Source organism: Ornithorhynchus anatinus, chromosome X2, assembly GCF_004115215.2.
Source record: "Ornithorhynchus anatinus isolate Pmale09 chromosome X2, mOrnAna1.pri.v4, whole genome shotgun sequence".
NCBI lineage: Eukaryota > Metazoa > Chordata > Mammalia > Monotremata > Ornithorhynchidae > Ornithorhynchus > Ornithorhynchus anatinus.
This window is the reverse complement of record NC_041750.1, coordinates 5,827,270-5,845,156: the sequence shown is the minus strand read 5'-3', so window position 1 is coordinate 5,845,156 and position 17,887 is coordinate 5,827,270. Positions and strand designations below refer to the sequence as shown.

The window sequence follows — 17,887 nt, the reverse complement described above, 5'->3', positions numbered from 1 at the left end:
ACGGGAAGGGAGCTTGCAGCGGCACCATGGGAGAATGTTAGCGGGACTCTCCAAGTACAGTAAGGACCCTCCCAATGGCCAGATGCCTGGATTCCTGGCCCTGTCCCCCTCCTTGCACATCCTGCCTCTGGCCTGGAACGCCCTCCCTTCCTCATATCCGACAATGACTCTACCCGCCTTCAAAGCCTTATTGAAGGCTCATCTCCTCCAAGAGGCCTTCCCTGACTAAGCCCTCCTTTCCTCTTCTCCCACTCCCTTCTGCATCGCCCTGACTTGCTCCCTTTATTCATCTCCCTCCCAGCCCCACAGCACTTATGTCCATCTCCCCTCTAGACCGTAAGCTCGTCGTGGGCAGGGAATGTGCCCATTATATTGTTATACTTTACTCTCCCAAGCACTTAGTACAGTGCTCTGCACACAGTAAGTGCACAACAAGTATGACTAACGGCTCCAAGTGTCGGCGACCCGCCTTGGTTTTTTCCAGCTGCCTTCCTCTCACGCCTCTGCGGCCCCCTCTGACTTCCAACTCCATGCCTTGGCACTGTGGCACCGACACCCCACTGGCCGCACACCCCTCCGCCGGGGAGGGAAGGGTTTGCTGAGAGTCCTAGTCTATCAGAAAACAGTCCAAGGAGCTGACTGGCCCAAAGCCATTCACAGGAGCCACTCGTGAACCTCTGTGTAGGTGCGGCAAGTGGGCACCACTGCACCAAGCACTGGGAGTATTGGGGTTTGTCTCTAGACTGTCAGATCGCTGTGGGCAGGAAACGTGTCTGCTAGTACTGTTGTACTGTACTCTCCCAAGCTCTTAGTACAGCGCTCTGCGAATAGTAAGTGCTAGGTAAATACCACTGATTGACTGACTGACCCAGGAGTCAACAGTAGCAGCAGCCACAGCAACCCAAGCGGAGTCTGGGGGAAGGGTGGCTGCGGTCACCAGGTTTAATAATAATAATAATTGTGGTATTTAAGTGCTTACTATGTGCCAGACACTGTACTCAGTGCTGAGGTAAATACAAACTAAGCTGTTGGACACAGTCCCTGTCCCACATGGGGCTCACAGTCTTAATCCCCATTTTACACATGAGGTCACTGAGGCCCAGAGAAGTTAAGTGACTTGCCCAATGTCATCCAGCAGACAAGTGGTGGAACAGGGGATTAGAACCCGGGTCCTTCTGAGTCCCAGGCCCGTGCTCTCCTGGTTAGTAGAGAGTGGTCTGAGAGGGAAGTGGCCAGGAAAAAGCAAGTGGGCTCCCATCCTCTTTGGAAAAGTAGGCAGAGCCAGAACCCAGGTAACCAGCTAGGGCTGGTCCCAGCCAGGCCCTGGGAAAATCAAAGTGCCAGGAACAGGGGAGAGTGGGAAGGAAATGGGGTGGAAATTAATTGATTTTCAGTGACTGAAGATCAGACAAACAAACGTTGGGGAGGGGAATCAGGAAAGCCTCTAAAAACAGGGGAGGGAAAAGGGTGAGGGGATAGGAGTGCCAAAGAAGGATTAACAGTAGACTTTGCACTGAAGAGAAACAGCATGGCTTAGGGGATAAGAGCAAAGGCCTGGGAGCCAGAAGGACCTGGGTTCTAATCCCCGGCTCCACTTGTCTGCTGTATGACCTTGGGCAAGTCACTTAACTTCTCTGGACCTGAGTTACCCCTTCTGTAAAATGGGGATAAGAGTGTGAGCCCTATGTGGGACAAGGACTGTGTCCTTACATCTACTTCTGTGCTTAGAACAGTGTTTGGCACATAGTAAGCACTCAACCAGTACCATAATACTACTTATTATTATTACTTACTTGCATAGGGCTCAGCCATTGTGACAGAAATGGTTCTGGAATGGAACCTAACTGCACACAAACCTATACCAAAATCTATTCTATGATTACAGAGAAGCAGCATGACATAGTGGATAGAGATCAGGCCTGGGAGTTATAAAAGATTGTGGGTTTTAATCCTGGCTCTTCCACTTAAGCTGCTGTGTGATCTTGGGCAAGTCACTTCACTTCTCTGGGCCTCAAGTTACCTCACCTGTAAAATGGGAACTGAGGCTGTGAGCCCCACGTGGGACAGGAAACTGTGTCCAAATGGATTTGCTTGTATCCAGTGAACTGCTTAGTACAGTGCCTGTCACATAGTACACACTTAATACTATAATTAAAAAATATCGTATACCATGGGGTACACCTGCAATTTGGTCGTAAACACACGGAGCATATAGGGCTCTTGCTTGGAAACAGTCAAGAGCTTCATAGTTCTATTCAGTTTCCGAACAGGGTAACCCAGGAAATCATAAGAAAAACAACATGACAACCACCACCTTGTGTTTTATAGCACCTTTTCCAAGTGTTTTCCACACTTTATCTAATATTCCCAACAGCCCTGAGAGGCATTACTATCCTGACCCTAGATGTAAGGAAAGAGAGCCACCAACAGGTTTAATTTTCACCTTTGAAAATATAATCTCCACTGGTAGTCATGCTCTCAGAAATTCTGCCTTTAAGGCAGAGAAGCCTAGGAACTAGGGAGGACACTGACGGCCCTCAGAAATACTGGACAAAGAGAGAAATTTATATTAACAATGCCTGTCTCCCCCTCTAGGCTGTAAATTCGTTGTGGGCAGGGAATGTGCCTACCAACTCTGTTATACTGTATTCCCCCAAGTGCTTGGGACAGTGCTCTGCACACAATAAACGCTCAATAAATACCACTGACTGATAATAACAATTGTGGTCGTTGCTAAGTGCTTATTATGTGTCAAGCACCGTCCTATGCACTGGGGTAGATGCAAGATAATCAGGTCAGACACAGTCCCTGTTCCACACAGGGTTCACAATCTACCTAGGAGGGAGAACAGGTTATTGAATCCCCATTTTCCAGATGTGGTAATTGGGGCCCAGAGAAGGGAAGTGACTTGCCCAAGGTCACACAGCAGACACGTGGCAGAGCCGGGATTAGAACCCAGGTCCTCTGACTCCCAGGTCCACGCTCTTTCCATTTGGCCACGCTGATGCATGTTAATCCTGACAGGGGGTCTAACATGATGCTGTCACTCCTCCCATTTGGTGGAAGTGGTCTGATTTCATACAGTCCTAAAACACGTGAGCCCGTTGCGCAGGGATTGTCTGTTGCCAAATTGTACTTTCCAAGCGCTTAGTACAGTGCTCTGCACACAGTAAGCGCTCAAAAAATAGGATTGAATGAATGAATTTCTCCAGAGGGACCAGTGACTCGTTCGGTTGCTCCACGGCAGAGAGGGGCTTGACTCTGAAAACTTCCAAACCAACCAACCAACCAAGACAGGGACAGGCAAGCTAAAAATCAAACTCTCCAATGTACCACTGGATGATGAGAAATGGTAATTTGGAGCAGATGGCCAGAGTTCACTGCCACTTTTGAAAAGCTGAAAATGCTTGGTGGTAAACAGGAGATCAGGACACTTTATCCGGACGCCTCTTATAAATTATACAGTGTGGTAGACAAAATTTAATCCTTCCATACAACGGTAATGAGCTGCCATCTTGTGGACTCCAACAGCATGTTCAATGCATCGATGGATGTGTTTTTCTAGAACTCTACAGCCGGTCTATAAAGCAGTGATTGCATTGTTGAGAACCCCCCATGAAGAGCACGTACACTCCCCGTGTCCTGCTCTGCATTTATGCACACACCCATTTCTACCACACTGTGCTGAATGACGACAAATGCACATTGTTCAGAAGAACCTTCCCTGATTCTGCCACTGCGTTCTATCCAAAATGCACAGTGAAGATACACATTATGGCAGAACAGACTGTGTTTTCTAGACTAAGAAAATTCATATATTTCACTTATTGCCATGAATAAAAAACCCACCCCCAAGTAGCCATGTATTATAATGTATTGAAATTATTATATTAGCATATTATGATGATGTTATCAAAAGACCTGGGTTCTAAATCCCAGTTGCACCACTCATCTGCTATGAGACCTGGGGCAAGTCATTTAACTTCTCTGGTCCTCATTTTCCTCATTTGTAAAATGGAGATTAAGGCTGTGAGCCCTATGGGGGGACAGGGACTGTGTCCAACCTGATTATCTTCTACCTACCCCAGCGATTAGAACATAGTAAGTGCTTAACAAATACTAAGATTAATATTAAGTGCTTATTGCACAGTCCCTGTCCCAAATGGGGCTCACACTAATATCAGCATATAAAGTCTTGGTTCTTATAGCAGGTGTTTGCCAGCTGCTGGCAATATCGTGCATTATCAGCATGAATAGTGGGATAGGGCTCACAGAGAGGTTTGTTGTTTTTTTAAAAAAAAAATTAAAAGAAAAAAGCCAATCACTGTACTAAGCACTGTGGTAAATATAAGTTCATCATCAGACAGTTCACGCATCACACACAGACACAGTCTTTTCAGATGAGGTAAATGAGGCACAGAGAAGTCACTTAACTTCTAAGTCACACAACAGACAAGTGGCAGAGCCAAGATTACTACACACAGGAAGCACTTAATAAATATCATTGACTGATTGAGAGATCCAAGCCTAGCCCACTTTTCAAAGGAACAGGACTTCCAAACCACAATGTCAGAAGATTCCCCACTCAGCTGCCTCATCTCAAATGACTCCCACAAAACAAAGTGATGATAGGTCTCTTAATCTAAGTTTCTTGGTAGAAAGACATTAGATAAATGATACTCTTCCCATCTTCAAAGTAGCTGCTATCCCTATTCCTTATATCTTTATAATGAAATCCTAATATATAACTTTTGCATTGTATAAGCTCTCCACGAGGATCATGTAAAAGTTTTACTTCTTTAAATCACAGTCTTCAACAACCTCAAGAAAATCAAAACGGGATAGCAGGTCATCTTTTTAAAGCTCCCTTTCCCTACCCCATTTCCATCATTTTCAAAAAGGAACGTTTACTGCATTCTCCTAACCACATGCTTCAGAAGTTCCAAAAAGGAGCAGATCTCAGAGGAATGAGTAATGTCCTGGAAACTTAGAGGGTCAAAGAGTTCCGATTCCAGCTCTGGGAACTAACAGCTTTTGTACCCTCTCAGTTGGCTCTCTGACTTTTCCATGGAGTACATTCTTTTCTATCTTACGAGACAGTGGGCATTCTCCACTGCCCCCTCTGGGCAAGCTAAGGGGAAAAAAATGATTAACAGGAATAGGATATGGATTTTTGAGTTTTATGCAACCTAACCCGATTTCTACCCTCTGAATCTTAAAAAATGAAAATTCTATTTTAAAGTGTGATTTTTTAAAGTTCATTTTGGCAGTGAAGAATCTATCCTAACTCAGTTACAACGCCCTCTAGACGGTAAGCCTGCCATAGGCAAGGCCAAGATCCACCAACTCTGTTCTGTTGGACTCTCCCAATCGCTTAGTACAGTGCTCTGCCAACAGAAAGTGCTCAATAAATACCATTGATGATGATGATTCTCCACAACTTACTTTGATAACTTTGGAGGAGTTGATGAGTTCGAATATCCCACACCTTCACAGTCTTGTCCGTGGACACAGCAGCAATGCACACACCACTAGGATGAAAGTCCAAGTAACTGATAAATCTGCAGGAGAGAAACAGCTACATGAGATATCAATAGTCTGAATATACCTCTGTTGATTGAGCTAACAAACAGGTGCAAAAAAAAAAAAATTCAACATCCTTACCCAGCTAGTTTCACTCCCTTAGGTAATAATAATAATGTTGGTATTTGTTAAGCGCTTACTATGTGCCGAGCACTGTTCTAAGCGCTGGGGTAGACATAGGGGAATCAGGTTGTCCCACATGGGGCTCACAGTCTTAATCCCCATTTTACAGATGAGGGAACTGAGGCACAGAGAAGTTAAGTGACTTGCCCACAGTCACACAGCCGACAAGTGGCAGAGCTGGGATTCGAACTCATGAGCCCTGACTCCAAAGCCCGTGCTCTTTCCACTGGGCCACGCTGCTTCTCAGGTGTACAGGGGTTTGAAATAATTCTCCATTGACTGCCCATTCCCATCCTATTTAGCCTTCTATAATTTTATGCCACAGTGGGGAGAAAGTAACCTTTCATTCATTCATTCAATCGGGTTTATGGGAGAGTACAATACAACAATAAACAGACATATTCCCTGACCACAAAGAGTTTACAGTCTGTGTGTGTGTGTGTTGGGGGGTAGGGGAAAAGATAAATACTGATACAAATAAGTAAATTACAGATACGTACATAAGTGCTGTAGGGCTGGGAGGGGGGAAGAACCAAGGAAGCAAATCAGGGTGACACAGAAGGGAATGGGAGAAGAGAAATAGAGGGGCTTAGTCTGGGAAGGCCTTTTGGAGGAGATGGGCCTTCGATAAGGCTTTGAAGAGGGGGAGAGTCTTTGTCTTCATGATTGCAGACTAAGGGCATGGTCCCTAACTAGCCCACCTCCCTACTTGGAGAACAGAAGGGGATTGAGATCAACTCAATTTTTGCTCCCTGGCCCAACCCTGGACCTTGCAAATTTCTTCTCTCCCTCACCAGGCAGCCCTGCAGGCCCACCAAGGCCTCTTCTCACCTTCAGTCACACAGAGGCAACATCTCTTGCTCACTCAGAGAGGCTGGAGAATACCTTGGTCCTGGAGCCTCCTTGTTGGCTGGATAAACCCCATGACTCCGACACACCCACCTACCACGCCGCTTACTAGCCCGGGGCTGCCGCTACCATCACTCAAACTAACCCAGCTGCAACCCACCTGGGGCTACTGCTGCTTGATTAATGATTGCAGCTGTGGTAGAAGAGACAGCATGGAAGTAGAGGGTATATACCCTCTTCCCTTCCTCTCTTCCTCCATCTTTTCCTCCTCTTTCCCCTCACTCTTTCCACTTTCTCTCTCCCCTCCCTTCAATAGTAATGTTGGTATTTGTTAAGCACTTACTATGTGCAGAGCACTGTTCTAAGCACTGGGGTAGATACAGGGTAATCAGGTTATCCAACGTGAGGCTCACAGTTAATCTCCATTTTACAGATGAGGTAACTGAGGCACAGAGAAGTGAAGTGACTTGCCCACAGTCACAGCTGACAAGGGGCAGAGCCGGGAGTCAAACCCATGACCTCTGACTCCAAAGCCCAGGCTCTTTCCACTGAGCCACGCTGCTTCTTCTTTTCTTCCTCTTCCCCAATTTGATTGACTGGTTATGGTATTCAGCCTGGCCAAGTGGATAGAGCACGGGCCTGGGAGTCAGAAGGACCTGAGTTCTAATCCTGACTCCATTTGTCTGCTGTGTGACCTTGGGCAAGTAACTTCATTTCTCTGGACCTCCGTTAACTCATCTGTGAAATGGGGATTAAGAGTGTAAGCCCCATGTGGAACAGGGACTGTGTCCAACCTGACTACTTATAACTAGCCCAGCACTTAGTAAGTGCTCAGTAAATACCACAATTATTAAATTCTTATCTGCTGAGCGCTGGGGTAAATACAAATATACAGTTCAAAAAGTTCCTACCCCACAAGGGACTCAGAAGCTAAGCTTTTCCCTCTTTGACCCACTCTCTCAATGTTCCACCTTCTTACACCTGTACACACATACACACAGTGACACCCCTGCATCCAATAGGTAGAGTCAGAACAGATACAACTGGTAAAAACAAAAGTCATCAAAAACTGAACAATTAAGGAATAAACAGGATCCTATGAGGAGGAAGGAGGGGATTAGTCTGGAAATACCACCTGTAGGAGGTGACTCATTAGGAGAGTTTGTAGCTTCACTGAAGAACCAGAGAAGCAGTGTGGCTCAATGGAAAGAGCCAGGGCTTAGGAGTTAGAGGTCATGGGTTTGTATCCCGGCTCTGCCACTTGCCAGCTGTGTGACTGTGGGCAAGCCACTTAACTTCTCTGTGCCTCAGTTATCTCATCTGTAAAATGGGGATTAACTGTGAGCCTCATGTGGGACAAACTGATTACCCTGTATCTCCCCCAGCACTTAGAACAGTGCTCTGCACATAGTAAGTGCTTAACAATTACCAACATTATTATTATTATTATTATAACCCTGACACTATTAATGCAAACTGAGATTGTAGAGATTTTTGAAGAGAAATGCATGCGATGACAGAAGGAAGTCATATCTAGCACTGGGGACCAGTCACCACTTTTGTAAATTCAAAAATAGTCTGTCCAGCATAGTGGTTGAATACCAAGAATGTATTGCCCTGATGTTGAGTGATTGATCAGAGAGATCTTTAGGAAGCTAACACATACAGATTCGTAAAACATACCATCTTTATCTAACTGTATCACACTTCTGAGTATTACAAAATGAGGAAAGGGAAAAGTCTTAATAGAAAAAAATGAATGATTTTAAAAACTTCACTGTTCTTTTCAGGCATAAATTTGTTTTCCTTTTCCATGGTTCCATTTTATTCTTAATAACTATAATAATAATAATTATGGTATTTCTTAAGCACTTACTATGTGCCAAGCACTGTACTAAGAACTGGGATAAACACAAGGTAATCAGGTTAGACACAGTCCCTGTCCCACATAGGGCTCACGATCTCAATCCCCATTTTACAAATGAGGCACAGAGAAGTGAAGTGACTTGCCCAAGGTCACACAGCAAACAAGTGGGGGAGCTGGGATTAGAACCCAGGGCCTTCTGACTCCCAGGCCCGTGCACTATCTACTACATAACACAAGATTAGGAAATAACTGACACAGGAGCCTAGGGACCAAAACTCTTGAGTTCTGACTTGACGGTGGGATCCTGAGATCACTCTGAAAGGACTGCCAAGAAAAGGACCCTAATATTTGCATTTCCACCCTCCATAATGCATCTCAAAATTAGCATGATGCTACTATAACATTTGGTATTGAATTTTCAAAATGCCAATAGTCATCCATATGCCTAATTCCTTAAAAACAGTTCATTTTATTATATGTATCTATTCCTTTTTGTTGTCGATGGATAAAATCCATACATTTAATGAGGCACCTAGTACACAAAGAGGTTCACTTCCCTCAATAAGAGATCCTCTCAACTTAAAAACCTCTGACTCCCAGGTTTATCTGGGCATGTCAGGCTACTGACTGGCTAATATATAATCTGCAAATTAAAAACACTGTTATTTCCAATTTTTCCCAGGAGATGGGCGCAAGTTTCTTACAAATGTAGTGACAGGTTTTGACCCTGTCTTCTGCTGAAAGTGTTTTGGAACAGCCAACAATATTAGCTCTAGTCCTGGGTACTTGATCAGAAATGCATGGCAGCCATAAATTGAAGGGTCTGTTTTAAATGAAATGGGTAATTAAGTGATTGGGTAAATTCCAGTCATCTTAAATTCACTAGGTAGCTGTGGTCAGTGGAAATTATAGCCCAATTCAAAACCCTGGAAATGAGAGATAAGTAGTCATCAATCCTGACACACAGCACTTACCCAGTAGGCTCGTAGAAAGAATGCACACACTCTCTAGTGGAGTGATCCCAGATTCTGACAGTTTTATCATCACTGGACGATACGATCAGTTTCCCGTCAGGAGAAAATCTTCAAACAAACAAACAAAAAAGTAACATCATCACGATAGCCGATACGGTAGGCAGAGTAAAACACATATGCAAGATTTTCACTACTCCAACCGAGCTATAAGCAGTTCTGTCACTACATATGTTTTCCTAGGCATTTTTGCTAGAATTTTAGGAGAAATTGGTGTCCTCTCTGCTGAAAAGATACATTGGATTTGGTTAAGTTTCTTTTTCCTTGAACTGTTAAATGTTCAAATGATGTCTAAAATGGGGTTGAAAAAACAATTTTCATATTCCGGATTAGCCTAAAGCATAAGAGCCTCTGCCAAAAACATGAAACCAAAATTGTTCTAAGAAAAAGATTGAAAGAAATTCATGAGAGAGAATTACTGGAAAACTATATGGTTCCAGATGTTTTGATATGAATATTAACCATTTTAGGAGTATGGCGCAGCAAGTGGCAGATACCATAATTTTTGAACCATCTCACTATGGGGTCCTGACAACACTATATGGTGTAGAATAATCAAGACTTTCCACTGTAATAAGAGCTTTAGCATCTGTCTGTCATTCCAGGATCTGATAGGTACACATAAACATCTGGGGGGGAGGGGGCTAAATTCTACAGATTTCATCTCTTCTTGTTCCTTAAATTATCTGCTCCCCATCTGCTATCCACTCCACCCTTGATTTCATTTTTTTTGTGTTAACTTGTGATAACATTTTAATCTTCTGCTTTTCTGATGACAAACATATATATATATTCATTCATTCATTCAATAGTATTTATTGAGCACTTACTATGTGCAGAGCACTGTACTAAGCGCTTGGGATGAATAAGTCGGCAACAGATAGAGACAGTCCCTGCCGTTTGACGGGCTTACAGTCTAATCGGGGGAGACGGATAGACAAGAACAATGGCACTAAACAGCGTCAAGGGGAAGAACATCTCGTAAAAACAATGGCAACTAAATAGAATCAAGGCGATGTACAATTCATTAACAAAATAAATAGGGTAACGAAAATATATACAGTTGAGCGGACGGGTACAGTGCTGTGGGGATGGGAAGGGAGAGGTGGAGGAGCAGAGGGAAAAGGGGAAAATATATATATATATATACATATATATATATATATATATTCAGGAGAAAACACTCTGAGCTCTTCACAGGAGAATTCCAAAATAAATTCAAGTAGAATTATAATGACTGTATTAGAGGGGAGAACATAGAAAAAACAATTTGGGAGAAGCAGAATAACCAACAGACTCTATACGGTCAAGCCATATTTCTTTTACATACAGAGCATTATGGAAGGAAAAAAAATGTTTCTTTTCTGGTAAATACATAAGAACATGTATAGGAACCAAGGATGTTTCTTGGCAAGAAAGGCAAGAGACTACAGCTGGGAAAGTTCTGCAGAAACAGAATGACCATTCAGAGGAATAAAGAGTTACCCGGAGATCTTCAGACTGAGGAAAAAATCAACTCACCTATTTCAGAGGGTGGAAAAGTCTCCCTTCTCTAGATAAGAGTTAAAATCGAATGTTTAGTATCAATCAATTGATGGTGTTTATTGAGCACTTACTGTGGGCAAAGCACTGTACTAACTGCTTGGGAGAGGTTAGAGCAGTGTAGCTTAATAGAAAGAGATTGCAAGGCAGAGGACCTGAGTCCTAAACCCAGCTCTACCACTTACCTTCTGTGTATGGTAAGTGGCCTTGGGCAGGTCACTTCACTTCTCTGTGCCTCTTTGGATCATTGGCAAAATGGGGCAGAAATATCTGTTTCTCCCTCCTATTTAGACTGTGAGCCCCTACAGGGCAAGGACTGTGCCCGACCTGATTCTCTTATTACTACCTCAGTGCTTAGTGAAGAGCCAACACCACAATTAGCATTAATTAGTATTACTATTGATTGCATATTTCTCTAATGAACCTGAAATACTTTCAATAAATTGTCTCTTTCTGGGAAAAGCTACAATTCACTGGAGTACAATAAATATGCAATTGGGGTAGTGACAAGATAATTAGAAAAGTTGAAAACCAAAAGAAACCCTGAGAGACCGCAATCCTTACTGATGGCACATCTCCTCCAAGAGGTCTTCCACACTTTTCCTCATCTCCCATTCCCTTGTGCGTCACCCCAACCTGCTCCCTTTGCCCTTCCCCTCCCCCCAACCCCACAGCACTTATGTATATATCTGTAATTTTATTTATTTGTATTGCTGTCTGTCTTCCTGCCCCTAGATTGTGAGCTCAGTGTGGGCAGGGAATGACACTGCTTATAGTTGTACTGTACTTTCCCAAGCGCTTAGTACAGTGCTCATTTCATTCATTCATTCAATCGTATTGAGCGCTTACTATGTGCAGAGCACTGTACTAAGCACTTGGAATGTACAATTCGGCAACAGATAGAGACAATCCCTGCCCAACAATGGGCTCACAGTCTGAACGGGGGAGACAGACAAAACAAAACAAGTAGACAGGCATCAATATAAATAAATAGAATTATAAATATATACACATCATTAATAAAATAAATAGGATAATAAATATGTATATATAAACACAAGTGCTGTGGGACGGGGAGGCAGGGAGAGCAGAGGTAGGGAGTCGGGGCGGTGGGGAGGGGAGGAGGAGCAGAGGAAAAGGGGGGTGCTCAGTCTGGGAATGAAGGAATGAAGAAAGCAGTGTCAGCTGCATCTTTTCAGGCTGATGTGAAGATGAACCAGGTGCAATGATCAAAATAGGATGTGTCTTAAAATATCTACCTCACCCCACGAACAACAGGTTATCTGTTTACATTTATTTACAGAAAAAATTCTGGCCAGCAAATAAATCTCTTTGCCGAAAGAGTGGACTTACTTGGCACAACGGACCCAGTTAACGTGCAGGTTCAAGGAGAATAAGAATTTCTGTTTGTGCACAGTCCACACTTTAATAGTCTTGTCATCAGAGGCAGTCACCAACAGCTGACCATCACTGGAGAAATGGACACTTCTTACACTTGCCTTGTGAGCTTTAAACACAGCAGATTCTCCTTTCCTGAAAGCAAAACCATTAGGATGGTAAGTAAAATAGTCACATTTTGGACACTTCTGCATAGCATGTGGCAGGAGTTACAGAAAGCCATTCCCAATCACTCAATAGTACCCTCCTTCGAAAAACCACCCCAAAATGAGCTGCTTATACAATCGATTTCATTGCACTCTAGCTACTGTTTAACACAGAAACACTTAAAAACACACGAAAAACACCAGTCTAAATACTCAACAGTAGAACTTTTGAAAGTATCATAAAGATGTAAAGATTGTTTTTAGACAACAATTAGTAGCAGCATTGCCTAGTGGATAGGGCACATGCCTAGGCGTCAAGTCATGGGGTTCTAATCCTGGCTCTGCCACTTGTCTGCTGTGTGACCTTGGGCAAGTCGTTTAACTTCTCTAGGCCTCAGTTACCTCATCTGTAAAATGGGTATTAGGACTGTGAGCCCCATGCAGGACATGTACTGTGTCCAACCTAATTAGCTTGCATCCATCCCAGAGTTTAGTACAGTGCCTGGCAAATAGAAAGCGCTCAACAAACACCATCAAAAAAAACCAAAACACACACACAGTGGAACAGAGCAGTTTGGAGTCTGACTGCCAAAATACTTATTTTACCGATCAACTACACTTACATATTTGGAATCCACAGGCGGACGGTTTGATCTCTAGATCCAGATGCCAAAAGATTTCCAGAGGGTGAAAACTGAACACACATCACAGCATCTTGGTGGCCCACAAAACGATAAGCTTTCGTCTGGGGCTTCAGGTTCCAGATCACCACGCACGAATCCATGCTGCCGCTTGCTAAATTTAGAAGCCAAACTCCCGTTAGCATTTGCTGAAACTGTCCCAGACAAGAAAAGAATCCAATATATTAGTCCTCGTTTCCATTGGGGGGAAAAAAAACCCTTCCCTCTAGTGGAATGAAATTCTTCATCATAGCTCTAAATAGATCAACCTCAGAGAAACAGCAGAGTGCAAACACTTTGGGGAGAAATGGGGGTTTTTTAATGCCCAAATGGTGGACTCCACAGACCAGAAAAGCAAAGCCAAAGAGACAGTGCAGATCGCTGCCCTCACCAGCCCAAACTGTTGAGTGCTATAAGCTCATTGTGGGCAGGGAATGTGTCTATTTATTATTATATTGAACTCTCCCAAGCACTTAGTACAGTGCTCTGCACACAGTAAATGCTCGATAAACACGACTGAGTGACTGACTTCTATTCTGTTCCTTTGCGATCACTGCTGGTGGCCCCAGGAGGAACCAAGATGGGATCACAAGGCTACTTCTTGGTAAAATGGGATCTTGCAGCAAAGAAGGGCAATGGGTGGGCATTTGTTGTGGGATAGCTGAAATGAGGGGGCTTTCAGGGGAAAATTCGAAAGCAAAAAAAAACCATTATGAACAAATTAATGAATGCTCTCGGAGACAGGAAAGAGGGAAAAAATTTGTAATCATTTTGTTTTCAATGCAAATATTTTATTATGCGCTGGTTGTAAAGACTCAACTTTTGCCATAGATAAAAAAGAACACCATCTCAGCTCCATCATTCCCTCCGCCCCCCCAAAAAAATAAGCCTTGGGGGGGGATGACGAGCGGAGATGGAGAATTACCAAGGTGGAAGGGCATGCCTTTCTCCAATTTAAACCCCTCCTCTTATGACCACTTTATCTTCTATTCAGCCAATCCTGAGGGTAATTGTGCCTTAGGAACTCAGAAACCAAGGGAGCTGTTTTCTGTGTCTGGTCAACCATGTACCTCCTTCTCTGGTACTTCCACTGTTTAAAGCGTGACCTACTTCTTGGGGTGCTATGCCCCAAAATTGCAGAATGATTGGAATATAAGCATATTGTAATTATACCCGCAATTACAGCTCTTTACCACTGAACTATTAATATGCAATATAATATCAAATATTTTATTCTGATGAAGGCAAAGTCTAAAAGAGAGCTAGTAGTCTGAATTCGATTGTACCATAAATTAGACTGGATAAATAAACCTCAGTTCGGTGTTTTAAATCTGTTTGGGCTTTGTACATTCAAAAGCATTTTAAAAACAGGCAACTGTATTTGAGATCTCAAGAAAGGGATAACAACTTTACCTAAGTACTTCATGTTCGGACTGAAATCCAAAGAGGTGATGATATCTCTATGGCCTCTGAAATGTCTCTCCAAATTCGGATCCCCCTGAACAACAGTAAAACACACAGAACGGCCTGATGAACGACTACAGAATTCTGCGCCGATACACATTTCCAGACCAGCCACACACTTTTCCCTCCAAAGAGTGACGGGTTTTTAAACACCCTCCTGGAGGAAAAAGACATGGCCCTTCCTCTCTTTCAAACCCTACCAAAAGCCCCCTCCTAAATCAAGTTTCCCCCTGGTTTAAAACCCCACAGCTGGGTCGCACCGCACAGGTTGGGGAGGGCGCGATGGAGGGGGAGGAGGGAGAGTGAGGGGCTCCAGGGGTGGGCCAGGAAGGGCAAAGAATATTCCAGAACAAGGTGTTCCAGGCGTGGCCTGAAGGGGCTGAGGAGGCAAGTGAGGGAAAGGGGACCCAGGGCGGGGCCAGGAAGGGCAAAGAACATTCCAGAACAAGGTATCCCAGGCACGGCCTGAAGGGGGCGATGAGGCAAGCGAGGGAAAGTTGCTCCAGGGTGGGGTCAGGAGGGCAAAGAACATTCCAGAACCAGGTATCCCAGGCACGGCCTGAAGGGGGCGATGAGGCAAGCGAGGGAAAGTTGCTCCAGGGCGGGCTCGGGCACAGGATAGAAAGTTCCAGAACAAGGTTTTACAAGGCGAGGGTGGAAAAAAGGAGAGGGAAGAAACTAGGAGGCAACTCCGTTCAAGTGTATTTGCCCAAGCGTTTTGCACACAGTAAACCCTCAGTAAATATCACCAGTTGACTCAATACGACTGATTACGAGCAACACTTTTGAATTGGTCCAGCACAGTCCTAACTCTATATCAAGGGTTTAGTACAGTGCTCTGCACCCAGTAAGCGCTCAATAAATACGACTGAATGAATGATCTCCACCGTTTTGCAACCTCAACATCGTTGGCGCTCGCTCTACACCCTCTACTATTCAAGCCATTTCTTCCTCTATGGATAAGTTATGTTGACGACCCCGTTAGACTGGAAAACCTTTGAGGGCGGGAGCTTGGTCTTTTCCAGATTGATGGAGGAGAGGGAGACCCCGGGTTTGGAGGTGGGAACTACCAGGTTCTGGAGAAGGTCCTGGGTGAACCTCAGGGTATAGTCCTCGACATTTAAAATTTTTAAAAAGTTAAAAATACTAGATCTGGTTGTCGGACCAAATTAACCCGAAGAAACGATCCTCAAGTGGGGACCATGGACGGGGTGGGGGAGGAATTAGGGAAATTTTAGAGAGATCACAGGCGGGTGGGAATAGAATTCTTTGGAAGGGGTCCTTCTGAAGACAGTTGAGAAAAACAGCGAGTCTCGAGGGTTGATCGTTTGTGAGAGGGGCGCGGAGGGGAAGATGCCCACCAAATCGAAAACCGGGTTAAGAAGGCAATCCCCACCTGCTCCCGCCGCCCACCTCCCCGCGCTCCATCCTTCAACCAACATCCTTCTCCCCCATCCCGGCCGATCAATTTCTCTTCACGTCCCCCCGTCCCATTCCAGCCGATCAACTTCCCTCCACGAGCCCCCATCCCAGCCGATCAACTTCCCTCTAACGACCCCCCATCCCAGCCGATCGATTTCCCTCCAGGGCCCCCCCAGTCCGGCCGATCGATTTCCCTCCACGAGCCCCCATCCCAGCCGATCAACTTCCCTCTAACGACCCCCCACTCCAGCCGATCGATTTCCCTCCAGGGCCCCCCAGCCCAGCCGATCGATTACCCTCACGCCCTTCTCCCCATCCCAGCCGATCAATTCTTCTCCGCACGCCCCCTTACCCAACCCCGGGGAAAAGAGGGGCGCTTGCTGAGAGAAGGACTCGGCATCCCGTCTCCCTCCATGGGCTCCAACTTCGATCGCCTGAGCCGCTTGGGCCGAAAGTGGCCGCAAAGGGACGGCGACCGAGCCCGGGGCGAGCTTCTTACCATGACTGGGCCGGCGATGATCCCCTAAGACGAGCGAAGGAAGGGAGATGGGCGACCTGCGAAGGGAATGAGAGCGGCGATGGCAGTTCGCAGTTCGCTTTCCGCGCCCTAACCGCTGCCAATGGCAACAGTCGAATCGCCTTAAAGGGGAGGAGGCGGCGGGGTTTTTTTTTTAAAGGCAAGGAGCTGACCGTTTCCCTCCGATTAAAAGACGCTGGAGCCGGCCGAGGAGGGCGCCGAAGATCTAAGTAGAAATAAGATTAAAACGGAGCCGTTTGATCCCCGGGCCCGTCTAGACGTTTAACTCCCAGGCACCCATAAGGGCATGGTTGGCATCTGAAAAGGGGCTCGAGTTCAGGTTTTTCCTGTGGCAGTTCTTGCCCAACGATCAAAACTGGCTCAGGAGATTTGGGGCAATGCAGTTCTTGCCGCTTTCACTTTCCTTTCGAAGAGCCCTTGCGTATCGAGCGGGTCGGGACTACATTTCCCAGGCACCGTCAACTCTTCGGGCCGATGGTGAAAAATCATCCCATCAATCGAGCGTACTGAGCGCTTATTGGGTGCAGAGCACTGTACTGAGCGCTTGGAAAGTACAATTCGGCAATAAAGGGAGACTATCTCTGCTCTGCACCCAGTAAACTCTGCACGCTCTTTATTGCTGAATCGTATTTTCCAACCGCTCAGTACAGTGCTCTGCACCCAGTAAACGCGCAATACGTAAGACCTTCTAGCAAGCAAGACAGAGTTGGTAGGCACGTTCCCTGCCCACAACGGATTTACAATCCAGTCATCACTATAAATAAATACATTCCTGATATGTACTGAAGCCTGAATCCCAAACATGTGGTTAAGTACCATTATTGGTAGGAGATTTAAACAAACGTGATTGTAATACACCCCCCGGACGGCGATCGTTAAGACTGTGCACAGTGGTCTGCACACAGTAAGCGCTCAATAAATACGATTGAATGAATTAATGGTTTGTGGTCTGCTTTCCTAAACGACAATAATCCGTGAAATTTTTTAAGTAAGGATTTTTCGGATTCATTTTAAACCGAACATTTATCAAAGAAATGATTGCTTGCTTCTGATCGATTCGTTGAATAAGGAAAAAAACTTTTTCTGCTGCTCACAAGTGCCAAAAGCAACATGTTTGCTGACAGTACATATCCATATTTTATTTATTTATGTTAATTATATTCATGTCTGTCTCCCCCTCTAGACTGTAAATTCGTTGTGGGCAGGGAATGTGTCTGTTATATTGTACTTTCCCAAGTGCTTAG

The 17,887-nt window shown here is 44.8% G+C and overlaps 1 protein-coding gene across 26 annotated transcripts in view; it reads right to left on the bottom strand.

Annotated features, from left to right (window-relative positions):
* Positions 1-16,893, bottom strand: part of POC1A (POC1 centriolar protein A) — a 110,043-nt gene extending 93,150 nt beyond the window's left edge. For 5 of the 26 annotated variants that reach the window (XM_029052398.2, XM_029052408.2, XM_029052411.2 and 2 more), the window contains exons 1-6: positions 16,605-16,764; positions 14,633-14,717; positions 13,163-13,334; positions 12,349-12,528; positions 9,397-9,504; positions 5,446-5,561 (exon numbers count right to left, since the gene is read on the bottom strand). In XM_029052398.2, coding sequence (XP_028908231.1) covers positions 5,446-5,561; positions 9,397-9,504; positions 12,349-12,528; positions 13,163-13,334; positions 14,633-14,717; positions 16,605-16,607 — 664 coding nt within the window. In that variant the 5' untranslated portion in view covers positions 16,608-16,764. Of the gene's footprint in view, positions 1-5,445; positions 5,562-9,396; positions 9,505-12,348; positions 12,529-13,162; positions 13,335-14,632; positions 14,718-16,604 lie in introns of all 26 variants that reach the window. The other 21 variants (XM_029052399.2, XM_029052413.2, XM_029052407.2 and 18 more) reach the window with 10 other exon arrangements.
* Between the last annotated feature and the right edge of the window lie 994 nt (positions 16,894-17,887).